This window comes from Gopherus evgoodei, chromosome 2, assembly GCF_007399415.2.
Source record: "Gopherus evgoodei ecotype Sinaloan lineage chromosome 2, rGopEvg1_v1.p, whole genome shotgun sequence".
Lineage (NCBI taxonomy): Eukaryota > Metazoa > Chordata > Testudines > Testudinidae > Gopherus > Gopherus evgoodei.
Genome location: NC_044323.1, coordinates 30,320,141 through 30,346,293, shown reverse-complemented (window position 1 = coordinate 30,346,293; position 26,153 = coordinate 30,320,141). Strand labels below are relative to the sequence as shown.

Genomic DNA, 26,153 nt, shown 5'->3' with positions numbered 1-26,153 from the left:
CCATTATTATGATCATCTCGTTTGACCTTTTACATCACAAAGGCCGTAAAATTTCACCAAGTAGTTCCTGCACCATACCCAGAACTTCTAGCAGGACTGAAGTCGTGAAGGTCATGTATAATCACAGAATCCATGACCAACTCATAGCCTTAGTTATACCCATAATACACTTGACAAACCGGGAAAATTATTTTAGTAGCAGCATTCTATATGTATTTAAGGGGGAAAGTTGTAAACATCAAGGCCAGAGAGAAGGTTGCAAGCCTCGAGAGGGGAGAGAATTAGGGCCTGAACAAGACTTTAGTGAGCAGGGGCAGAAAGGAAAAGTCAGGTTCTGGAGATGTGATATAGGTAAGTGTCTACCAAATTTGCAGCTGTGAAAATCGGATCACAAACCGTGAAATCTGGTCTCTTGTGTACTTTTATACTATAGGATAAAAGTACACAGTGTTTCTCAAACTGTGGAATCTAACCCAAAAGGGGATCACAAGTCCAGTATAAGAGGGGTCACAGCATTCCCACCCCTACCTCTGAGCTACCCTCACAGCTGAGTGACCAGCAGCCACAAGCAGCAGTGCAACATTCAGAGCCAGGCAGCAGGCCAGCAGCTGCCGCTCTCAGCCTTCAGAGCCGGGCAGCCGGAGAGCAGCAGCTGCTGGCTGGCTCCTCAGCTCCGAAGGTGGCACTGCCACCAGCAGTAGCACGGAAGCAAGGATGGCATGATATGGTATTGCCACCCCTACTTCTGCACTGCTGCTGCTGGCAGCTGCGCTGCCCCTAGGAGCTGGGCACCTGGCCAACAGCCGCCACTCTCCAGCTGTTATAAAGGAGCTACCACTGCCTCCCCCTGTTTTATGAAGGGTGCCTAAGACACCTCCCACCCCTAAAAAAATTTTTTTGGCTGAAACTATTCAGCAAATTTGTAAATTGTTTCAGCTCAACCAAAACTGCATTGTTTTGCTGAATAAACTATTCATCTGAAAAATTTCACCCAGCCCTTATCATTGGCCATTTCCTTGTCCTATTTGTGATCTCCCAGACCTTCTCCACACACCTTACCATCTGTGATTGTGTAACATGCTTGTGGGAACTGCATTAGGTGTTTTGAGAGGTAACATTAGGAAAATAATGTATTTCTAGCTCCTGGTAATCAGGGAGCCGGTGCCATGTGAACTGCCATCTCTCTGTGGGCCTTCAGCAGATGCTCAGTGGGCCACAGACTGAAGACTGAGAACGTGAGCCAAATATCCCTAAGTGCTTGAGGCTAGCAGTTGCTCTTAAAAAAAAAAAAAAAAAAAAAAAAAGAAGAGAGAGAAGAAAAAAATTGAGGAGGGGGAACTGCTCAGTTACTGTGGATGTTAGTGTTGTAGAGGAAGTTGGAGAGCCATTGACATTTGTACTGGTTAGAAGTAGTCTGGGCTGGATTTTATTTACATATGTGCACCATTTATGTATTGCCTAGATGAAGGAATTATCAAAGATCAGACTTAAATTGCAAGGTAAAAACGCAACAAAACATACAAAATCAAATCAATTTTTTTCCCTTCAGTCTTAATCACTTTGTGGTTAAAGAGTCTTATGTCTCCAAATTGGCAAATGAACGTTTATCACCCCTGGGAGCTGCTCTCTGCACTGATTTGTTCATCCAGCAGCAGGGGGAGTTGTGTGATCAGTCCAGTCACTCTCTCACCTATACTCCATTGGCCAAAGGCTTTACTGGCTACTTTAAAATCTCCCCCAAGCTCAGGCCTCTTAATTAGTAGCAAAATATGTCTTTGTTAATAAGCTGCCCAATTGTGTTCTATATTCACTTCAGTGCTTTGGTAATTACTGCATGCTAGGGCTTGCTCCAGGGTGATGTCTCTTTCATACAAAGATAATGAAAGGAGTTCTTAAACTGATGCAGCTTCAGTTTTTATCTGAGGAAAACAGTAAAGTTTCCAAAACAAGACTTAAACCTGAGCTCCTCAGTAATTAACAGACAGTTACTACATGGAAAAATAGTCATTCCGTTTTTAAAAGGTATTAAATATACAGGATGCAGCCTCTAAATCTGAATCTACTGCTGTGCTTCCCCTGTAACTCCTGTCTCCGAACCTGCATATGCAAGCCACAGAGATCCGTGGACTTTGGCTGCTGGTGGGAATGGGGAAGAGAATCGTCTTGACATTTCAAGCCTTTCTTTTTGCTGCCTTGCTTAGTAGATGTGTGAAGATTATTTCCATAGATTGTGTTCTGAACAGGAGCTCAGCAGATTCCCAGCAAATCATTTATTTTGCACAAAAACATTGTCTGAGTGATAAGCACAATGGTACATACAATCCAAACCATATAAATTTTAAAATAAGCACAAAGGGTTGTTTTAATAGAAAACCCCTTTCCCAAACTAGGTTATGTTAACAGGCATTAGTTTGCAAGAATAAAGCCTCATAGTTTACAATGAATGTGGCAATCTGAAAGACTCTGCTTATTCTGCAGGCTTGGCATCACCTACTGCCATAACTCCAGTGGCATCCCCTTTCTGTAACAGGCTGAAGTCTACCACTCCAATTTCAAAGCCTCTGGAAGGTAGGTAATCAAAAATAGCTGAAACTTATGATGAGGCTTTTCTACGTGCTTTAATCACGCTGTAACTATTTTTAATATTTTCACTTTGCTTAGAAATAGAAGCCAGGCCTGATATGCAATTAGAATCAGACATGAAGCTAGACAAGTTGGAAACATTCTTGGGAAGGCTGAATAACAAAGGTATGTAAGAGTAATTTGAGAATGTAATAGACTCTATACCTGATTTTTCAAATCAGTTAATGTATTTTAGTTACAGTACCTGGTAGCAGAGCTTTGTGTACTTGTATTGTTCATTTCACCAAGACCATAGCAAAGGTTGTACGCTTTTTTTGTGATTCAGTCTTTGCAAAAATTTGTTAGTCACCGCCTGCTATTTGTTTTGTAGACAACAAAAAGCCTTTTTAAAAATCATAATTCTTTTTTTGTACTGTCTCATCCCCACACACACACCGCACATCTTTTCCCATTACATTCTTGCTTCTAGTTAGTGCTTCATTTGTAATGAAAGACATGCCAGGCCTCAAGCAGTTTTTTTACATTCATAACTGATACAACAAACCCAGAGGTACTGAGGCTCTGACTTGCCAAGTTTAGAGGTGCCAAGGCTCAGCCCTGGCAAACCCTGGCACAAATTAAGAACTGCTTCTAGCAGATTATCCAGATAACATTATAAAGTCGTATCACCACTTCAGACTTTGCATAAGAAGCTATCATTACTTATGATAATCTGGCTTCAAATGCTGGTACATTGTTTTAATCTTACTAATATCAAACCACTGCATTGGTCATCTTCCTCCAAAGTGATTTTTAAAAATCTTTTTGTAGTGTCTTTTTATAAATTCACTTTATAACTTGGTGTGTGTGGTTATAAACTAAGTTGTCCCCACATCTAGACATTTGAAGTTTTCCCATCTTTGTTTTGGGACCAAGACCTTATTTTCATATCTGGCATTGTGTCAAGCATGTCAGAAGTAAATAAGTGTTTACTATTCACTGGAGGAGGTTAAAATGAGTCGTTTAATGTGGTGAGGCACTAAAATAAGATCTGGATTGTGCCACTCTTATTAACCCTGAGTACTGTCTTTCCCTACAAGTAACCCTGATATGTTACTTGAGGTGAGGATGGCAGAATTTGGCCTTCATTCTTTAGTGTAGAAAATTCATGCTACTGAGCACCATAGGCCCTGGGTGTGTCACTGTTATGTCAAGCGGTCTCACCTTAGGCTGGCTTTTAAATTTTATCTCTCGGTTAAAAAAAAGAAAAGAAAAACAGAAGACTGCCACACACAACTTTAAGGTCAGAAACCCAGCATAGTATTTAAGAGAATCTTTCTTTTATCTGTAAAAAGTGACACAGAGTCCTGTGGCACCTTATAGACTAACAGAAGTATTGGAGCATAAGCTTTCCTGGGTGAATACGAAGTGGGTATTCATCCACGAAAGCTTATGCTCCAATACTTCTGTTAGTCTGTAAGGTGCCATAGGACTCTTTGTCACTTTTTACAGATCCAGACTAACACGGCTACCCCTCTGATACTTCCGTTTATCTGTATCTGCAGTTGGTGGGATGCAAGAAACCGTGCTAACGGTCACAGGAAAATCAGTGAAAGAGGTGATGAAGCTGGACGATGATGAAACCTTTTCCAAATTTTACCGTCACATGGACTACCCCACTTCCACAGTGCCTTTGGAGCTTGATGAGGACTTTGATGCCATCTTTGATCCTTATGCACCAAAGTGAGCTCTCTCTCTTTCACTATTCTGAATGAATAAATATAATTTTTTCCATGATATCTTACAAATGGCCATTGGTCCCCTTTTTACCGCTCCCCTCCCCTCCCATCTTTACCCAACAAGAGAAACCTTCCAACTTAACCAAATCTTTGCCCAGAGTTGGCTAACTTTAATCACAGGTATGTGGAGCTCACGAAAGTATTCAGACATTTTTTGTGGATGTCTCTTAACAGTGGCCACATCCAATTCTTCTCTGGATTTCTGGGATACCCTTATGCATGCATCAGTGAACTGACTTTAGCTTTAAATATCATCTCAGTACAGAGCAAGTCTGCAATCATTAGTGGCTTTTGACTAAGACCAGTTATGTCATCTGAAGATTATAAAACTTTCATTTGCTGCTTAGGTTAACTTCTTCTGTAGCAGAGCACAAACGTGCCGTGAGACCTATGCGCAGAGCTCAGGCTTCAAGGAACCCCCTGAAATTGCTGGCTGCACGAGAGGACATTCTTCATGAATACACGGAACAAAGATTAAATATTGCATTCATGGAGTCAAAGCGAATGAAAGTAGAAAAAAGTAAGTCAATTTGATGGCTCTTATGTGCCATTCTAGTAGTGAAGGGCTAAAAAAAATATTACACATAACACTCTCTGAGAATTCATCATTCGATTTTCAGTTAGAAGGCTGAACATCAGTAAAATATTGAACCCCAATGGAACAAGAAAGATGTGGGGTTACCTACTTCAGTACTCTGATACTAACTTTTCCAGTCTATTCAACCAGTGAAAAGAGAGCAACACTGTTTTTGAGAGATTGGGTCAAGTTGGGAGGAGAGGGGCTGAACATGCCACTAGCAGCTGAGATAAAATGCGTCTTTAGTATGATGACAAATTATTCTTCTGTTGGGAAAAGAGAGCAAGTCTAGTTTGTCAGAAATAGACCAACTTTTGTTCTTGTAAATTTCCCTCAATCTCATGGCCATAATTATCCCTCAAGAATTCAGAACTAACCTCCTAACTCCAAACCATTAGCTTCCCTACAAAGTAACTGTATTCTGGCAGGAACTTTCAGTGAAGTGTATTAGTGACATTGTGTTCTCATGATAACCACAGTATTAACAAGTCACAGTAGTGTAATGTTTCTTCAAAGTTTATTTTGCAAAACATCGTTACAGTCAAGAGTTTCCCTTTTGCCACTGCAGTGAAGAGAACTAATCTTTATGTTGCCTGTATTGATGAAAACAAATGCTGTGTGGTATTGTACTTTGCAGTGTTCTACTAAATAATCTGTTCCACCTTGTATTTAGCTGTGACACGCTGAGTACCTTTCCCAGACCTGAAGAAGAGCTCTGTGGAGCTCAGATGCTTGTCTCTTTCACCAACAGAAGTTGGTCCAATGAAAGATCTTAGCTCACTCACCTTCTCTCTCTAGTATTGTGATGTAATGTAAAGAGAAGCATTAATCTGAATTAAAAACTTCTGAAATAATTTGTTTTGGTTGAGAAATAGGCGTTAATTGTGAAGAATTGAGATTCTTTTAGAATTTTACAATAAGCTGATTCTGAGACTTTGGAGTGTGTAAATGCCTGTTGTATCACAATGGCTGAGATAAATTTGAAGGGAATTGCAACTAATTATTCTTGGCTTCTCTCTCAGCATCGTTAATCATTTATATTTGCATCAAAAATGTACACTGCACTTCCCAAAATATTGAATAAGATATTTCTTAACTTGGAATTTCTGAAAATAAAATGTTTGGTCAACTGATCGTTGACAGTTTACTATGGGATGATATCTAGAAACTTGCCTAATGATTAAGATGAGCAGAGTCTTTGGACTAGCTGTTAACTTTAAATTCAACCTGTTTTTTGTTGTCTTTTTCAGTGGCAACAACAAAAAAAGCTGAAAATGAGCCATGCAAGAAAAAAAATTAATAAAATATAGAAACGAAACATAATGTGTTTTTTTGTTTTTGTTTTTTGCTTTTTGTGTCTCCTGTTTGGTTTTTTGTTTTGTTTTGTGTGTAAGTGTCTGCAAACTCAAATTTCTCAGAAGTAGCACTTGCTGGCTTAGCAAGCAAAGAAAACTTCAGCAGCGTCAGTTTACGAAGTGTCAATCTAACTGAACAAAACTCCAACAACAGTGCTGTGCCATACAAGAAACTGATGCTATTGCAAATTAAAGGTATGCGAGAAGGTTTTATATTATCAATACATATTCATTATGGTAACATCCAAAGGCTCCTGTAGAAGTTGGAGCCCCACTATATTGACAAAGAAGCCCCTGCCCTGGAAAGTATACAACCTAAAAGATTCAATAACAAGTGGAGGTTATGAGTCATGGATATAACATGCCACGTAAATGAACATGGTGGTGACTGGCACGGCTTTGGTAAGGAAAGAGGAGAGGATAAACTTAAGGATTTCTGTTTTTCTGTCCTGTGGGGTGTATCTCCCTAATATTTGCCTCTATTCTGGTACCCATTACTACCCACTTTCTACTTGCAGTCAGAATACCGTATGCCATTTCAATTATTCTTGCAACACATTATTACTGAGCCTAATCTCTGCTAAATACTACTTGTTTAGCAAGTCAGAATCTTTAAAACTTGTTATTGATTATATGATTGTCTAGTAAGGCAATAAAGTAGTTTCACAAATGCTAAAGGCTATGGATTTTGGCTGCTTTTTATGCCATTTATTATTATTCTTTTTCTTTTCTCCAGTGAGGTATAAAATTGTCAAGGCAGAACAAATGGCAATATAGAAATATCAGTTAATAGAAGAAAACAAATTGTTTCCCCCAAGTATGAACCTGTGATGTTCTTTCTTCATTCTTCTAATGAAAGACTTTTGGGAATGGATTATTAGTGCAATTGGATCAAGTTTCTCCTTTCATTCAAAATAATTAGGTCTTCAAAAATTGATGGCAGTATTTTTAGGAATATAATTATCCTGGTTTTATATTTTAGGAAGAAGACATGTTCAGACAAGATTAGTTGAGCCAAGGGCTTCATCACTGAACAGTGGTGACTGCTTCCTGTTGTTAACTCCACATTACTGTTTCCTGTGGGTAGGAGAGTTTGCAAACGTCATAGAAAAAGCTAAGGTTAGTCCACTAAAATGAGATCTCACAGGCCAGTTCTTCCTTTCACATAATCACTCCTGATGCCAATTCTCTGAATAGTCCAGTGCTGGAATATGTGCACAGTAGCATATCATTGATAATCAGTGGGAGGCAGATATATCTTATTCCCCTAACCTCTGCATTTATTGAAAGCTGATGTGGGACATGAAAGTTGCAAAACCACAATAGAAAATAGGAAATCCTCAGGAAAGGGATTTGTATTCAAACAGAAAAATAGTTTGAATTGCAGGATGTCCTTTCTATTTCTGCATTCATTAGGATCAGTTCTCATTGGAATTACAAATAAAAGCACTGGTGTGGTTGTCATTTTTCTCTAGCTTCTTGGTGTTTAATAAAAGAGAAGTAATGACCATTACCACTGTTACCAACCGTGCTGTCCCCTTTCTCACTCCTGCACTTTCCCTCGACTGAACGGGCACAAATGACTTAACCGATCCTATTCAGCTAATTATGTTAATCTCTTAGGCATCAGAACTTGCAACTTTAATTCAGACAAAGAGGGAACTTGGCTGTAGAGCTTCTTATGTGCAGACCATAGAAGAAGGGATAAATACCCATACTCATGCTGCCAAAGACTTCTGGAAACTCCTTGGTGGCCAGACAAGTTACCAGTGTAAGAGTTTTTATATTTTCACTATTTCAGCCGCTGATGTTTTATCATAGTAAAATAGCTGAAATGGCCATTTCAATGTAGAGAAATTTAATATTAGAACATTGAGTATTTATGATTTTTTTTTCTCTTCAAGCTGCTGGAAATCCCGAGGAAGATGAAATGTATGAAGCTGCAATAATAGAAACAAATTGCATCTATCGTTTAGTAGATGATAAACTTATTCCTGATGATGACTACTGGGGGAAAATGCCAAGATGTACTCTGCTACAATCCAGAGAGGTACAGTAAGTTACATTTAAGAGTTTGAATCTGGAACACTTAACACTTCCTCTGGAAGATACTGATGGTCTGATTTTCAGTAAGCTTGTAGGCACACAATTTAAAGACATATCTTCAGACTTACTGAAAATCAGATCCTTTGTACTTCTGATACTTTAAACTCTTCACTGCCAGAGACTGACTATCTGCAGAGCCCTTGGTACCACAAAAGTAAAGAAAAATTAGAATGTATTATCTCAGCACTGACAACTTTTAAAGACTTCCAACCCTTTTTGTCCATGGTGGGTTCTTTTGCTTCCAGTCCATCCAAGTCTAAACCAGGCAGTCCTAACTTTTTTTTTGTCTCCCCTTCCCAAAACTCTTTTCCACCCTCAGTAAATTCTCACTGCAGCCACATCATTCAACCAGGAGGGATTGAAAGTAGGTTTTTAGAACAAGTCAGTATTGCTTTGTGATCAGTAAGAACTTTCAATTCTCCCATGAACTCACTCCCTCATATTCAAATTCCTCTGTAGAATTCCTAGTACAGTAACTTCTCACTTAACGTTGTATTTATATTCCTGAAAAATGCAACTTTAAGTGAAACGATGATAAAGCCAATTTTCCCATAAGATTTAATGTAAATGTGGGGGGTTAGGTTCCAAGAAAAAAATTGGGGGGCAGACAAAAGGCATTATATACTGTATAGTATTGTACTGTACTGTGGTTGGGAAGTGCCCCCGGCTTATCCCACACAGGCAGAGCCCGCTGCAGGCAAGGATGCTAGGAAACACCTTTGCAGCAACAGCGGCAGCTTCCCCGGAGAAGAACAGGCGCCGACTTTGCCAGGGGATGCTCCAGGCCCACCTCTTCCCACCCCCACTCCACCTCCTCTCCTCATCCCCGCTCCTCCCCCGCCCCCTCCAAAACGCCTAAGCACCGCCAAACAGCTGTTTGGCAGTTGGGGAAGCGCTAGGGGTGGGGAGGAGGCGGAGAAGAGGAACTTATGCAATTCTCCCTTGTAAAGTCGCTGCTTTTCCATAGAATCTCACAAGCAGTGGACAGAGCAGGCAGCCAAAAGATGTTATAAGGGAGCATTGCACAACTTCAAAGGAGCGTGTTCCCTAATTGAGCAGTGACGTAACTTTGAAACAACGTTAAGTGGGAGGACATTAAGTGAGGAGTTACTGTACTTGCTTACCAAATATGCAAGTAATCAGGCCCTTAAGTCAAACCCAAATGCTATGCTGTGGCTGCTATTTCATTGTCAGCTCCTTTTGTCACATAGGATATTTGTAAGTATTTGTTTCGCTGCGTTAACTAGATCACAACCTGGCCATTGTTATACTAAAGAGTCTTTGGTATAACTGAGCATATTTTCCCTGCAGTTAAATTGCTACCGTAATTATTTCTAGGTTCTGGTTTTTGATTTCGGCAGTGAAGTATATGTGTGGCATGGGAAAGAAGTCACATTAGCACAGAGAAAAGTAGCATTCCAGCTGGCCAAACATTTGTGGAATGGAACATTTGACTACGCCAATTGTGACATAAATCCTCTAGACCCTGGAGAGTGCAATCCCCTTATACCAAGGTACCAAACTTACAGCTGTTACAGTACTTTTGCTCTCTTATTGATACACTGGGAACATACATTATTGGGAGTTAATGCAACTGAATTCTCTTAGACTGAGTCAATGTGTAAATGCCAGCTGCCAATTTTCTTTGTGGAAACAATGGCTTTTAGTTGCCATGAGCCGGCATGATAAAACATGTAAAGTTGTGCCAGGTGGAGAGCTGTGTATTGGCAAATAAACATTCAGGGAGGCAAAATCTTTCAGGCTGCTTTTGTCCATCATAAAGAAGAAGGTACACAGCCGTTTGCTTTCCTTTGCTGGCCACCTTTAAAATCCTACATCCTACTGGCAAATGTTTCATATCTGAATAGTTTCAAACTTTATAATTTGCAAACTAGAGTAAAAACTTAGAAACCTGTATTGAACATGAGTTTTCTCAGGGATGTTAAAACATTCGATTTCTTGCATATATGTTACAGTGTGTAATTTAATCGTTTTTTTTGTTTTTTCTAATACAGAAAAGGACAAGGGCGTCCTGACTGGGCTATCTTTGGCAGACTCACAGAACATAATGAGACCATATTGTTCAAAGAAAAATTTCTTGACTGGACAGAATTGAAGAAACACAATGAGAAGAACTCTAGTGAATCTCTTCACCAGAAGGTAGAGCAAATAAACTTACTGAGTATTTTCAATACTTGATTTGTGTGTCTGTAATGGGAAGCCAGTTTTGAATTAAAACCATATAAATGACTGATATTCATCAGTGGAAACATACGTTTTTTGTCCTCAATGGTCTAAACTGCTTCCTTAATCATTCTGACCTTAGAATGTCAACCAGAACAATATCATTGATGGTAAACCCACATACATGCTCTTAATCAACTAGTGTTTTGGGGGGGTTGATCAGTGCTTCAGAACTGGCTTTAGTACAAAAAGAAAACAGTACCACTGTGTCACAGAGTATTGCATACATTTGCTACTTGTATGTTTATAATTAAATCATTGGGTAAGAAGAAAAAAAATCTAAACATAGACCAAAAAAACCCCAACTGTTACATGTCTTGTCACAGGAAGACTCCAAGTCTGACTTTAAACCATATGATGTCATGCTAATGGTACCGGTGCCCCAAACTATGGTTGGCACAGTCTTGGATGGAATAAATATTGGCCGTGGCTATGGATTTATTGAAGGAGAAGATGGGAGGCAGTTTGAAATTATCACTGCCTCAGTGGATGTCTGGCACATCCTGGAATTTGATTACAGTAGGCTGCCTAAACAAAGCATTGGACAATTCCATGAGGGAGACACGTATGTGGTTAAATGGAAGTACATGGTGAGCACTGCAGGTTAGTGAACAGCTGAATTTCTTCATGCTAGATACTGATGTCTGTGGCTAAAACAGCTAATGTTATAGCTAAATTTCCTTGCATGTGATGCACCCCACTAGTCAAATAAGACAGGAATTCACTTACAGCATGTGGCCATTAAACAAACTTTGCAAGCAAGATCTGAAGTAGAATTCCTGGTAAAATCATTGCTGTTTTTCCTCTTCCCCACACCAAAATGTAATCTGTGCCATCACACAGCAGTTTTCCATGTGCTAGCTTACTTGCATCCAAATTGTAGCCGCATAGTTCTGGTTTGCAAAAATGACTTGAGTGATGATATCAAGAGTAACTGTAATCTTCTTTAACGTAGAACTGAATCAGGTAGGGAGCTGGACTAGTGGCAGTGTTCTGAACTGACTTGCAAGAGATGTAAGTTTAGTTCCAGATGAAGCCTTTGCCAGGTAGTAGAAAGAGGAACCAAGGGGGAAGCAAAAATCTGTGCTAGATAGTGAAGCCAAAGTGCCAAGAGGGAAGGACTCTCTTTGTGCTGTCTCTCCAAACACTCATCAGCGCATTTCAGCCTTGATTTGAAAATTCTTAACTGTGCTCCAATGAAAATACTGACTAGGTAGATCTCTAGCAGACAGCCAACTCAGGGTGATCTTTGCTGAAGTAGGGAACAGGTAGGGCTGTGCCTCACTCCATGCTTTCAAAATGGGGAATGAACTCCAGAAGAGGAGATGGCCCCATTGGTAAGTAAAGTACGAACAGCCCCACAAATGAAAAGTGCATTCCAAGGGGACAAATGCGCTAATCAGCCACAGCACAAATATGGCTTCACTCTTAAAAATAGTGAGAAAATGCAGATTAATGTGTGATTGTGGAGTCAAGATACTGGAGAATCCAATTAGAGGACAAAAGGGTGTGAATCTGAGAGTAGCTGCAGATGAAGTAAGCCCAGACGTGTGCTTTGTTGCAGAAACTTTTAAATAGAAAATTATGTGACTTAAACATGAAACCATAAGCTGATTCCATATGTAAAGAAAACAAAAGAAAACCAACTTCTTGCTCCTTGAAGAATTTTGGATTTGGTTTTTTTCCCTTACACTTTGCAAATACTTTGACCCTGAAAGTACAAATCTGCTCGGTCAGGCTGGTTTTGTCAAAGGAGGCACCGCCTTTCACTGTTTTGAAGGGTTTAGGAGGAGACTGAGGCCAAGGCTTTCAACTAACTACTGATTCTGGGTGCCCAATTTGAGATGACTTTAGAGGGGCCTGGATTTTCAGAGTGATTGTTCAGGACTTCTGAATGTCTGGTAGGTGTCAAAATAGATTTAGGAGACTAACTTTAAACTCTTGTTTTTGAAAATCTTGTCCTAATTGTGTCACAAGTTCTTCAGAGCATTCAGTAACTGAAATAAAGCTTTCCATCAAGGGTTTTAATGTAGAACTTGTCTTTCTTCACACATGCTTTTGATTACTAATTGTAATATTCAGATAATGAATAAAGGTCTTTTTAAAAAAAAATTCTTGGCTCTGAGTCTTCTGCTCAGACTAACATGGAGCATTTAGTTAATTGGAAAATGAAACTTCTACAAGTAATCACGAGACTTTTTTCGTGAAAGTAAGTTATTAACTTAGTGTTCTCTGATTGTCATAACTTGGAATCCCCTTGCAGTTCCTTTTTTTAATATAATTATACCAAGAAGAATTTTCATGTTCTGCCTGTAGCTGTCTCAACTGCTGCTGTTTCCAATATCGTTCAGCAGCCAGCTAGTCTCTTGCTGCCAAAGAACAGTGTAATATGGAAAATGAGACACAGTGTGCTTTTTTTGTTGTTCGGTAACATGACTGGCTACACCATTCCACGTTGTCTGATTCTCTCAGGTGATGTTAATTATTTTACATGATCCTTCTTCTGGTTCGGAGGCCTTTGGCCAGTCAATGGAGTCTGTGCGTGCGGCTTTACATCCACCAGATGGTGTCCCTGTGACGAATTTGCACATGCATCTTGCACTGCTTGACTTAATGTTTCTCAGATTGTGCGGGTATTCAGTGCTGCACTGGATTTCACATCACTGAGCTAGCTGGCTGGCCATGCGCTCCACAATGCTAGCAATAGCTGTTTTCCTTCAATGTGAGCCATTTGTTTTGCAGTTGGAAGCAGACAAAAGGGAGAGCAGCAAGTAAGGGCTGTTGGAAAAGAGAAGTGTGTGTACTACTTTTGGCAAGGGAGGCACTCCACAGTGAGTGAGAAGGGGACGTCAGCACTGATGACTGTGGAGCTTGATGAAGAGAGAGGAGCACAGGTGAGCTGCCGACGTATCCACTATGTAGAAAGTGCTATGGGAAAACTGTACTGAAAAATTCTCTAGTACTGTCCAAATACCCAAATTTGGTGAGTAAATGTGGTGGTGGGATTTGGGGATCATCTTTTCTTGGCTCCCTTTTAATGCAGAAGGTGTACCTATTGCCACTCCATATACATATACGGCTCTCCAAAGTTCCCTTTGGACTTGCAGAACAACATTCCAGCATTGTAAAAAAAATTGGCTTCTTTGTGGATTATGTAATTCCAAGATCTGCCTTCTGGGAAGTCTGAGGAAGAATGTTTCTTCTCTCCTTCCCCCTGCTGTAGGTAAAGGAATAACTTGTAGATACATCCCCTGCCTTCAGGTTCAGAATCCAATTAAGGAATTCATATTCTCTCACACAAAGAGTATCCAAAGAGCTCCAGTCATTCTGCTAAGCCCCATCAGAAGCATTTTCTGCCAGGCCAAGACAAAATTGAATTGTCTTTGCAAAGAATTGTAATGACATAGTTTGGGGAGCAGGCATGGGGTGAAGGGAGCAAAGGACATGATTTCATTTGACACCTCCCATACCAAATTCTGTGCAAGTGATTATAAACCAGTCTGTCCTATCCGTTTAATAAGCAACAATGTCAGTTCGATAATGACAAAACTTTTTAAGGCTTCATAGAAGCCAGCATTTTAAGCAATATTAAAGCATATTTGTACAGATGCTTCCTGATTTATGCAAGCGTTCCATTTTGGCATGCTTGCGTAACTTGAATTGTCATAAGTCGGAAATGTATACCTGACCATTACGCAAAAAAAACCCCCAAAACCTCCTATTTCTAGCTTACAGAACTTTTTCTGTAAGTGTGGATTTGCATAAATTGGGTTTGTGTAACCCGGGGGGCGTCTGTATGATTTTTACAATCTTCATAGGGCTGGCATATAACTATTGTCTCAAAATATCTCCGTTCTTTGAGAAGATAGACTCATAGGTCAGAAGGGACCAATATGATCATCTAGTCTGACCTCCTGCACAAGGCAGGCCACAGAACCCTACCCATTCACTTTTATACAACCCCTAATCCAGGACTGAGTTATTGAAATCCTCAAAACTGGTTTGAAGACCTCAAACTGCAGAGAATCCACCAGCAAGCGACCCATGCCCCACGCTGCAGAGGAAGGCAAAAAACCTCCAGGGCCCCTGCCAATCCGCCCTGGAGGAAAATTCCTTCCCGACCCCAAATATGGCGATCAGCTAAACACTGAGCATGCGGGCAAGACTCACCAGCCAGTACCCAAGAAGGAATTCTCTGCAGTAACTCAGTTCCCATCCCATCCAACATCTCCACGCAGACCATTGAGCAGACTTATCTGGTGATAATCCAAGATCAATTGCCCAAATTAAACTATCCTATCATAACATCCCCTCCATATACTTATCCAGCTTAGTCTTGAAGTCAGATAAGTCTTTTGCCCCCACTACTTCCCTCGGAAGGCTGTTCCAAAACTTCACTCCCCTAATGGTTAGAAACCTTCGTCTAATTTCAAGTCTAAACTTCCTAATATCCAGTTTGTACCCATTCGTCTTTGTGCCTACATTAGAACTAAATTTAAATAATTCCTCTCCCTCCCTAACGTTAACCCCCCTGATACATTTATATAGAGCAAGCATATCCCCCCGCAGCCTTCTTTTGGCCAGGCTAAACAAGCCAAGCTCTTTGAGTCTCCTTTCATAAGGCAGGTTTTCCATTCCTCGGATCATCCTAGTAGCCCATCTCTGGCTCCTTCCGTTAATGGACTTCAATGCTGTTCGAAAATAAACCAATTTAAATTACAATATAGTCTGCTAATTATCCTCTGAAATTTAAGATTGCTGAACACTGCAACATGGGTACAGGTTCCTCTTAGTTATGCAGTTCCTAACCAAAACAATATGTATGCGTCCCACTGAATGTTGATGTATTTGGCAGCTCAAACAATAGTCAGTGTTTTAACATATTAGAAAAACCACCCTTATGGGTGGCCAGGACTATACTATTTTTAATACTCTGCCAAGAGGCAGTTTTTCCTCACTCTTTAATTTGCTGTGGTTTCGGTATTGTGGTCCTCTCCATTTCTAGGTACAAGTGCTTCAAGGAAAAGAACCACCATGCTTTCTGCAGTGCTTCCAAGGAGGGATGGTTGTGCATGCTGGAAGAAGGGAAGAGGAAGAAGAAAATACACAAAGTAAATCATTTATTAGATAGGTTTTTTCTGCTCTATGGTCCTCTTTTTCTGGAAAAATGGATTTTTAGATGAAGGCTAAACTAGCACTCATTCTATAACAAAGGGAATGGTGGAGCTTCTTCTGTAGATGATCTTTATCACGGAGCTTATACTCATGCTTTCATTTTAGTTCACTCCTCACTTAAACTTAAAATGTGTTTTGTCAACCCAAGAGCAAATTCATTTTGCTGTACATACATTTAAATTGTCCCCTCTGCTTTAAGATGCTTCTCTGTTTTACATAGCAAAAAAATGATTATTTGATTATGAACTTGCAATTTTGCATGTTGTCATTCTGGACTTCTATTACTCAAACAAAACAAAGCTTCTGTGACCTTTTTACCACACACTGCAATTCCTACTATGTATTCTGTGAATACTAGGCAAATTCTTTTCAATCCAGTGGCAGCTTGGAAAGGCTGCAGTTGTATTGGGATAAACCTGAACTTGACTTGATATGCCTAAATATTGCAGTTCACCAAGTGGAGATGACATTAAAAGATAAGGTACCATTATTATATTGGTCCTTGTTCACCCTAAATAGAAAAGGGGGAGGGTTAAGGAGCAGTGATAAAATTGACTGTGAATTTCCTTTTATCTCTTTGTGACAGTTTAAGATTGTGTAATGCAATGCAGTGCTTGCAATTTATCCGGAAAGATCTTGAATTAGAAGTAACATTGCCAGAATGTAATAAAGCTTTTTGTGCCCATTCCAGGTGACTGGAGGCTGTACTGTGTACGAGGAGAAGTTTCCATTGAAGGAAATTTACTTGAAGTAGCATGTCACTGCAGCAGCCTAAGGTCCAGGACGTCTATGATTGTTCTCAATATAAATAAAGCCCTTATCTATCTGTGGCATGGCTGCAAAGCACAGTCTCACACAAAGGATGTAGGAAGAACAGCAGCCAATAAAATAAAAGAACAGTAAGTAGCTGACTTATACCTTCAAGACATTTGTATTCTGTAGCTGGATTATTAAACGTAGCTGTCTGCCCGAAAACCCCCCAGCAACCCTCCAGTAGCACTGATCTTGAGTGGGTTAAGAGATTGCAGCAAGGATGCACGTTGGGAGAGGAGGAATGGACAGGGCACCTCATTCATTATGTGCATATTCTGATTTTCACACAATCCCAATAGGCTGAGAGATACTTACTGTTCTTGCAGTATTGAATTGCCATTCCTGTTAAAGCAATATGTTTTCAATCTCTGGGAGACAGAAAAGCATCTAAAAGTAAAGATTCCACTATGACCTAACAGAGGTGATAGGATAAGAAAAAGCCTTAAGAGAGAGAGAGTCTGACCACGTTAGAGAAGGACGCTTGCAAGAGGCACTGATAGGAGATGGAAAGGAGAAACTGAAGAATTGGTAAAGAGCTCACATGAGCATTCTCTCACACTCTGCATATGTGATCAGTTGTACAAATAAATACTATTACTGAAATGTCAGACCTTTTGTTGTTGTTTCCTGTATTGATTTTCATATGGATTAGGCTGGCAAAAAGGAAGTGCCGGTGTCAGAGAGTCAGTCTTTGGACTGACTTGGGCTGCTGAGAAGTACATGAAGCTGGATGATGATGGAAGTAAGGGTATTGGGTTCACATCACTTCTTTGTGTTGCAGATGTCCACTGGAAGCTGGATTGCACAGCAGCAGCAATGTGACAATACATGAATGTGATGAAGGGTCAGAGCCATTGGGAATCTGGGATGCATTAGGAAGGAGAGATCGAAAAGCCTATGATTGCATGTTGCAAGGTAGTATTGCAGTCCAGTGATCTTCATCTACATGTTATTATGTTGTAGGTCTATAAAATACATTGTTTTTTAGTTCAACATGTTTCCGTTGTTGATGTGAAACTTTAGCAATAGTCAGGGCCCTGGTGAAGTCAAGAAGTCACTGGAGAATAAAATATGCTTCCTGCCACACACAAGTGAATCTGTTGGTGTCTGGGGATGCAAGGGGCCGGAGAGTGAAGTGTCCTCCCCAAGAGCAGCAGTTAACTCTTAGCCCACCAGATATGTTGCAGTTCTCCTCTGGAGGGATTGGATGATGGTTTTGTGTTTAATCATTGACTCCTCTTCTGGAACTGCCAACAAAGATGATAGTTGTGGGACAGATTTACAGTATGAAAATCTGTCAGTTAAGTAGTAGATATGTGAAGTTCTACTTCGAGTGCTTGCTCATATCGATTCCAATTAGATGTGCGCATGTCGCGTGCACGTTCGTCGGAAGATTTTTATCCTAGCAACACTTGATGGGTCAGCTGGGTCTCCCCCTAGAGTGGCACTGCCATGGCGCCGGATATATATCCCTGCCAACCCAACGACCCTTCAGTTCCTTCTTACCGCCCGTGTCAGTTATTGGAACAGTGGAGCGCAGCTTAGCTGATCTCCACTTCCCTAGCTACTCGTAGTTCTCTCGTTATACTACTCCACTTCCCTAGCTACTCGTAGTTCTCTCGTTATACTACTCCACTTCCCTAGCTACTCGTAGTTCTCTCGTTCTTGTGTATATAGTTGCAGTTAATTCTTATTCGTTTTTATAACATTGTTAGTGTATATAGTTAAGAGGGGTTCGGGGATTAGCCCCTTCCCCGCACTCGGTGCCGGCGCCCATGCCCGGTTCACCGGGTTTCAAACCATGCTCGGCCTGTCACAAGCCGATGCCAACAGGAGATCCCCACAACTCCTTCCTTAAGTGCCTCGGGGAATCCCACCTCGCCGACAAGTGCCGGATTTGCAAGGCCTTAAAGCTGAGGACAAAAAATGAGCGGGACTTTCATCTCAAACAGCTCCTGATGGAGGCAGCTCTTACTCCTCCATCCACGGCACTGAGCACTGGACAATCCACTGGCAGAAGCACTTCTTCAGCACCAGTACTGGTACTGCACTGGTACTGCTAAGGCCTCTCGGCACCGACCATCGCCGGCACCGGTGTCTGCTCGGTACCGGTCTCTCTCCCCGCGGGTGAAGAGACATAAGACTCCCACTGTTTCTGTGCCACTTGCACCGCAGCCAGAGCACCCGACTAGATCGAACCACCCAGCACCTACACCTGCCGCGGCACCGACAACGTTGGCACCGTCAGTTCCGGTCCCGCAAGGGCTGTTGAGTCCAGTACCTGAAAGCTCCCTGGCGAAAGCCATGGTTGACCTCACTATTCCCTCCACGCCGGAGACATTTTCCAAGGCAAGGGAGCTGATCGCGATGACAGAATCTGCCCTGCCTCAACCCCCAGCACTGCCGGTGCGGGTCATACAATCTGTAGGCAAGCCGGCCTTGATGAGACCTCCCTCTGTCGGCACCGCAGAGCGGCACTGCTTACGATCGCGATCCCGCCAGCGTTCTCGGTCCTGTCGCCAATCCCGGTCCCGACGCCAATCGCACTCGTGGCACCGATCAGTGTCTCATTTGCCGGCCCGGTACTCTCGGCACCGATCCAGCTCCAGGCACCGTGACTTTCGCAGCCACTCCAGACGCCGAGCTTTGAGATCCCGGTCGACCTCCCGGTACCGCTCCGGTCATAGGTCCTGATCTCCTTCCTGGTACCGTTATGGCTCCCAGTACCGATCCCCGGTGCCGCACAGAGCGAGATCAGTCATAGAGGGAGACTGTTTTCAGCCCCTCCTTGGCCATCCCAATATGCATCGGTGTCCTCTCATGTGGACAGTTCCCATGCACGGGACCGTGACTCCGATGTGCCCACCAGAATCTTCCAGGAGACCCAGGCCCAAGATCAAGGCCCCCATCAGTGGTCATTCTGGACACCTTGGGCGAATCACCAGGCCCAAGGTGTACCTCCAGTCCCGTCTCACTCTGCGCCATCGGAGCATCGGGTGCTGGAGGCAACTATCAGCCGCCCCCCTCCTACCAGTACGGAGGAAGCGCCTGTTCTGCCACCAGACTCCAAGATGCCACTGGAGCCGGAGGTCGTCCAAGAGCAAGAGTCCACACAGGACCCGCTTATCTCTGGCCTCTCCACTTCCTCCTCTCCTGATGAGGCGGTGGCGGGAACATCCTCCACGGGCCCTCCTCCAATTGACCTGAGGGCCCATCAGGACCTCCTGAGACGTGTGGCACTCAATATGAATCTCCAGGTAGAGGAGGTACTGGAGATAGTGGACCCAGTGGTGGATATTCTGTCAGCTGACACCCCCACAAGAGTGGCTTTACCATTCATCCGGACAATCCAGGCCAATGCTGATACCATCTGGCAGTCTCCAGCCTCTATTCCACCCGCTGCCAGGGGAGTTGAGCGCAAGTACATGGTGCCCTGTAAGGGATATGAGTACCTGTACGTCCGCCGTCCTCCCTGCTCCCTTGTCGTACAGTCTGTCAATGAGAGGGAACGCCATGGCCAGCAAGCTCTGGCTCCAAAATCGAAGGAGGCTAGGCGCATGGACTTACTGGGCCGTAAGGTATACTTTGCAGGGGCCCTCCAACTCTGGGTGGCAAACCAGCAAACCCTGCTTAGCCACTTCCACTACAACACCTGGGCGGCTGTGGGCAAGTTCACGGAGTTAGTCCCTCAAGACTCCCGTCAAGAGTTTGCTGCTCTCTTGGAGGAGGGGAAGAAAGTGGCGAGGACTTCCCTCCAGGCCTCGCTGGATACAGCAGACTCTGCAGCCAGGACTCTGGCCCCAGGAGTTGCCATGAGACGCATTTCATGGCTTCCAGTGTCAGGCCTCCCGCCAGAACTACAGCATACCATACAGGACTTGCCCTTTGACAGTTGAGACCTCTTTTCTGAAAAGACTGACCCTAGGCTGCAAAGCCTGAAGGACAACAGGGTCATTATGCGCTCTCTCGGCATGCACCCACCGGCGACTCATCGCCGGCCTTTCGCCCCCAGCCTCACCGCCCTTATCCTCCACCTAGACAGAGGCAGGACTTTGGCAGAAGGCGTGGTCAAGCCGGTTGTAGACGGCAGTCAGGACCCCAAGGGGGCCAAAATCAGGGTTCCTCCAAGCCACCTACGGGGCCAAAGCCAAACTTTTGAAGGTGCGCCCGAGGACGGCTTACCAGTTACTTTCCAGGATCCTTTCCCTCCCTTTTACAACTGCCTCTCCTTTTTCCTCCCTGCATGGTCCCAGCTAACTTCGGATTGTTGGGTCCTACACACGGTGGAACTTGGGTACCACCTCCAGTTTATTTCGCCCCCCCTTTCCATCCCCTATCCTCGTCCCTCTTCAGGGACCCCTCTCACGAGCAACTCCTCTTACAAGAGGTGTGGACGCTCCTTGCCATGGAAGCCATAGAGGAGGTCCCAAAGGATGAAAGGGGCAAGGGGTTCTACTCCCACTATTTCCTAATCCCCAAGGCAAAGGGAGGTCTCAGACCTATACTAGACCTGCGAGAACTCAACAAGTTCATGATAAAGTTGAAGTTCCTCATGGTATCCCTGGGGACCATCATCCCATCCTTGGATCCCAGAGACTGGTATGCCGCCCTCGATATGAAGGACACGTATTTTCACATCGCCATTTATCCTCCACACGGACGGTACCTCCGGTTTGTAGCCAACTGTCAACATTTCCAGTTCAGAATCCTTCCGTTCGGCCTCTACAGCCCCAAGAGTATTCACAAAGTGCATGGCTGTAGTCGCCGCCTCCCGCCACCACCGTCGATTACACGTTTTTCCATATCTCGACGATTGGCTCGTTGGAGGGGTCTCCGAGGCACAAGTCACCCATCATGTGGACATCATCAAGGACCTATTCATGAGTCTAGGCCTGATGATCAATACGGAGAAATCCATTCTGGTTCCCGCACAGAGGATAGACTTCATTGGAGCCATTCTGGACTCCAGTCTCGCCAGAGCCTGCTTACCACAGCCTCGGTTTCAGGCGATGGTAACAAGTGTCCGAGGCCTACAGAACTTCCCGACAACTTCAGCTCGCACTTGTCTCGGTCTCCTGGGTCACATGGCTGCCTGCACGTTCGTGACCAAACACACCAGGCTACGCCTCCGTCCCCTCCAATCTTGGCTCACCTCGGTATACCACTCTGGCAGAGACACCATAGACATGATAGTCATGATTCCCCCGGGCATCCTAGGCTCCCTCGACTGGTGGTTGGCGCCCTCCCTGGTGTGTGCAGGGATGCCGTTCCATCCGCCTCAGCCTTCTATGTCCCTGATGACGGACGCGTCATCTCTCCGCTGGGGTGCTCACCTCGGCCATCTTCGCACTCAAGGCCTTTGGTCATCTCAGGAGCTGGCCTTGCACATCAATGTCCGAGAGCTGAGAGCAGTCCGCCTTGCCTGCTGGGCGTTTCAACAGCATTTGCAAGGCCATTGTGTCTCAGTGTTCACAGACAACCCAACGGCCATGTATTACATAAACAAGCAGGGAGGGACACGGTCCTCCCCCTTTGTCAGGAAGCCATCCAGCTCTGGGACTTCTGTTTAGCCCACTCGATAGTCCTGGTAGTGTCTTTCCTCCCAGGGGTTCAGAACACGCTGGCGGATCGACTCAGCAGATCCTTCCTGTCTTACAAGTGGTTGATTCGTCCGGACGTTATTCATTCTGTTTTCTGGAAGTGGGGCTTTCCCCATATAGACCTCTTCGCTTCCTGCGAGAACAGGAAATGCCAGATGTTCTGCTCCTTCCAAGGCCTCTCCCCGGGCTCGATCTCGGACGCTTTCCTGATGCCGTGGATGAGCCAACTGCTTTACGCCTTTCCACCATTCCCGCTGGATCACAGGGTCCTGATAAAGCTCCGCAGGGGCAGAGCTCGCTTGATCATGATCGCTCTAGTGTGGCCCAGGCAGCACTGGTACACCATGCTGCTCGACCTGTCGATAACCAACCCAATTACCCTGCCTCTTCTCCCAGATCTCATAACTCAGGACCACGGCAGACTTCACCACCCAGACCTGCAGTCCCTTCACCTCACAGCATGGCTGATGCGTGGTTAAGCCAGTCCAAGTTATGTTGCTCTGCCTCAGTACAACAAGTACTCCTGGGTAGCAGGAAACCTTCCACTTGGTCAATGTATCTAGCCAAGCGGAAGTGTTTCTCCTGCTGGTGTGAAATGCATAATGTTACTCCCACCGAGGTCTCGATCCCCACCATCTTGGACTACCTCTGGTCTCTCAAACAACAGGGCCTAGCAGTATCATGGTTGAGAGTGCACTTGGCGGCCATCTCTACCTTCCACCCAGGGGAAAGTGGCCGCTCCGTGTTCTCACACCCTATGGTTTCTAGGTTCCTCAAGGGTTTGGACCGCCTATACCCCCAAGTACGCCGTCCCGCCCCAACCTGGGACCTCAACCTGGTTCTAACCAAACTTACGTCTGCCCCTTTCGAGCCGTTAGCAACCTGCTCGCTACTATACCTGTCCTGGAAGACAGCTTTCCTCGTAGCCATTACATCGGCCAGACGAGTCTCCGAGCTTAGGGCTCTCACTGTGGACCCACTGTATACTGTGTTTCACAAGGACAAGGTACAGTTGTGACCACACCCGGCTTTCCTCCCTAAAGTGGTATCGGCCTTTCATATCAACCAGGATATCTTCCTTCCGGTCTTCTTCCCGAAGCCACACTCATCACGACGGGAACAACAATTGCACGACCTTGATGTCCGTAGAGTGCTCGCATTTTATATCGAGCGGACAAAACCCTTTCGTAAAACACCCCAACTCTTCACTGCAGGGGCAGACCGAATGAAGGGCCTACCTGTCTCCTCCCAGAGGATCTCATCTTGGGTGACGGCGTGCATCCGTTCTTGTTATGACTTGACTCATGTTCCCTTGAGGCATCTCACCGCACATTCTACCAGGGCTCAGGCTACATCTGTTGCCTTCCTGGCTCATGTACCCATCCAGGAGATATGTCGCACAGCTACCTGGTCCTCGATCCACACCTTTGCCTCACATTACGCTCTGGTTCAACAGTCCAGAGATGACGCGGCATTTGGATCAGCAGTTCTGCATTCTGCAACATCTCACTCCGACTCCACCACCTAGGTAAGGCTTGGGAGTCACCTAACTGGAATCGAAATGAGCAAGCACGCCAAGAAGAATCGACAGTTACTCACCTTTGTAACTGTTGTTCTTTGAGATGTGTTGCTCAGATCCATTCCAAACCCACCCTCCTTCCCCTCTGTCGGAGTAGCCGGCAAGAAGGAACTAAAGGGCCGTTGGGTCGGCAGGGGTATATATCCGGCACCATGGCGGCGCCACTCTTGGGGGCGACCCAACCGACCCACCGGGTGTTGCTAGGGTAAAAATCTTCAGACGAACGTGCACGCAGCGCATGCACACCTAATTGGAATGGATATTAGCAACATATCTCTAAGAACAACAGTTACAAAGGTGAGTAACTGTCTTTTAGTCTGTCTCACAAAGCCACAGAACAGTCAGCCACCAAGGGTATGTCTAAACTGCAATTAAAAACCCATGGCTGGCCCATGCTAGCTGACTGGGGCTTGCAGGGCAGTTTAATTGCAGCGTAGCCTTTTGGGCTCTAGGACCCTGTAAGATGGGAGGGCCCAAGGCTCAGACTGCAGCCTGAGCCTGAACATTTACACCCCAATTAAGTAGCCCCTTCCCCCGAACCTCATGAGTACCACTCAGCTGGTGGGAGTCTAACTGTAGTGTGGACATAGCTGAAATGGCTGGTCACTGCTAGCCAGGGTTGGATTCAAAATGGTGGCTAAAGCTAAAATGCTTTCTATCCCAGCCATCGCCAGTCTCTTTTCCTGATTATTCAAAAGCCAAAGTGTAATATAGCAAGTGTAAATGCAGCTTTTCAAATTAACTTTGTCCTGTTGTACTAGACATTTTTGTTTTTTGCTCTATTAGATCCTGGAAAGTTTAATTTCACCCCCCGCCTGTTCATCCTCAGCAGTTCATCAGGAGACTTCTCAGCCACTGAATATATATATCCTGCAAGAGATCCCACTGTTGTCAATTCCATGCCATTCCTGCAGGAGGATCTCTACACTGCCCCACAGCCAGGTACAGAAGCAGACTATTGATGTAAATACTGCACTGATCCCAGCTACGATATCCAGGAATAAGTGTCCCAAATACAGAGACCCCTAGTATAAAGTTAGTCTAACATGTAAGTGGAGAAACATACTGACAAGAGTTATTGAACAATGGTGACCTACAAAAGTATTAATGCAACAAGCAAGTAGGGAGGGAAAAGGCATAGTCCCATGCTGCTTTGCACTGGGATGCAGTAAGCATAACTCCTGGGGGAATTCTGCACCTAAAAATTCTGCGCACAATATGTTAAAATTCTTCATATTTTGTCAAAATAACATTGTATGATCACACCAGTTTTTTATTTTGGTGATTTATTTCAAAGTACCTCTGAGCACTAGATTCCCCCAGGAGTAGAAAGTTTAAAGAAATCCCTATGACAACCCAGTTCCTGTTACTCTGCATCCTCCCTCACAAAGCCCAGTTACAGGACCAGACTGCTATGCCCTCTCCCCTCCTGCACCCAGCTGTGGGGCCCCCGCAAGTCAGACACCCATATCCCTCCCACCCAGAGTCAAGTCTCAGTGCACCTCCCAGCCCAGACACCCGCACCTCCTCTCCCCAGTGCCCACCTGCAGCTGTCTGGAACTCTCCAGCTCCCTCTCTGCCCCAGCAGTGTCCTGTATTTGCAAGCTGGGAAGCTGGGCTCTGCCTGGTCTAGCAGTCCCTAGTGGCAGCCAGCAGTTCTGCAGCATCAGCTCTGAAGAGAAAAAGGAAATTCTGTACAGAACATTAATTGTGCACAAATGCCGCATTGTGCAGTGGCACAGAATTCCCCTAGGAGTAAAGCATGATAATAATTCAGGTTTAATTAATAGCAGTAGTGCTTTAGTGTGTGTAAAACCAGGAAGGGTTCAACCTTTAGCAACAAAAGATTGAAATTTCCACTTTACAGATACTTAAAACCAATTAAAGGTATTTATACACAAACTGTTACTAAAGAAAACACACTATTTCCTGTGGGGAACCAGAGCTCAGCCCCTTGCTTCTTGGGTTTACAGAAATCTCTATGGTTGGATAACAAATTACATTGATGGACTCTGGGATGAGTCTCATTTGTTCAACCAAAATAGGCTGATTTTAGTCAAGGCTATGCCGTTTATCTTACAGAGAAACCTAGTAAAACATGTACTGACTAAATCTCTGGTATTTTTGGATCTTCTTTGGCTGTATAGCACTCTTCCTTGTTGACAATCACCATGAAGTGTATCTTTGGCAAGGCTGGTGGCCTGTAGAAAACAAAATAACTGGATCAGCTCGAATCCGATGGGCTACAGACAGGAAATGTGCCATGGAGACAGTACTCCAATACTGCAAAGGTAATAAGAAAGCAACTCTGTGCCAGTGTTGATCCTCACTATTTTAAGGTTT

General features: G+C 44.0%; 1 protein-coding gene across 26 annotated transcripts in view; it reads left to right on the top strand.

The window, feature by feature from the left end:
- Positions 1 to 26,153, top strand: part of SVIL (supervillin) — a 153,175-nt gene that overhangs the window by 116,223 nt on the left and 10,799 nt on the right. For all 26 annotated transcript variants that reach the window (XM_030550252.1, XM_030550251.1, XM_030550240.1 and 23 more), the window contains 17 exons: positions 2,479 to 2,568; positions 2,662 to 2,748; positions 4,128 to 4,305; positions 4,709 to 4,881; positions 6,333 to 6,488; positions 7,276 to 7,412; positions 7,917 to 8,064; positions 8,198 to 8,343; positions 9,738 to 9,913; positions 10,415 to 10,559; positions 10,970 to 11,246; positions 13,386 to 13,537; positions 15,649 to 15,754; positions 16,510 to 16,717; positions 17,413 to 17,546; positions 24,597 to 24,752; positions 25,958 to 26,101. In XM_030550252.1, coding sequence (XP_030406112.1) covers positions 2,479 to 2,568; positions 2,662 to 2,748; positions 4,128 to 4,305; positions 4,709 to 4,881; positions 6,333 to 6,488; positions 7,276 to 7,412; positions 7,917 to 8,064; positions 8,198 to 8,343; positions 9,738 to 9,913; positions 10,415 to 10,559; positions 10,970 to 11,246; positions 13,386 to 13,537; positions 15,649 to 15,754; positions 16,510 to 16,717; positions 17,413 to 17,546; positions 24,597 to 24,752; positions 25,958 to 26,101 — 2,613 coding nt within the window. The remainder of the gene's footprint in view (positions 1 to 2,478; positions 2,569 to 2,661; positions 2,749 to 4,127; positions 4,306 to 4,708; positions 4,882 to 6,332; positions 6,489 to 7,275; positions 7,413 to 7,916; positions 8,065 to 8,197; positions 8,344 to 9,737; positions 9,914 to 10,414; positions 10,560 to 10,969; positions 11,247 to 13,385; positions 13,538 to 15,648; positions 15,755 to 16,509; positions 16,718 to 17,412; positions 17,547 to 24,596; positions 24,753 to 25,957; positions 26,102 to 26,153) is intronic.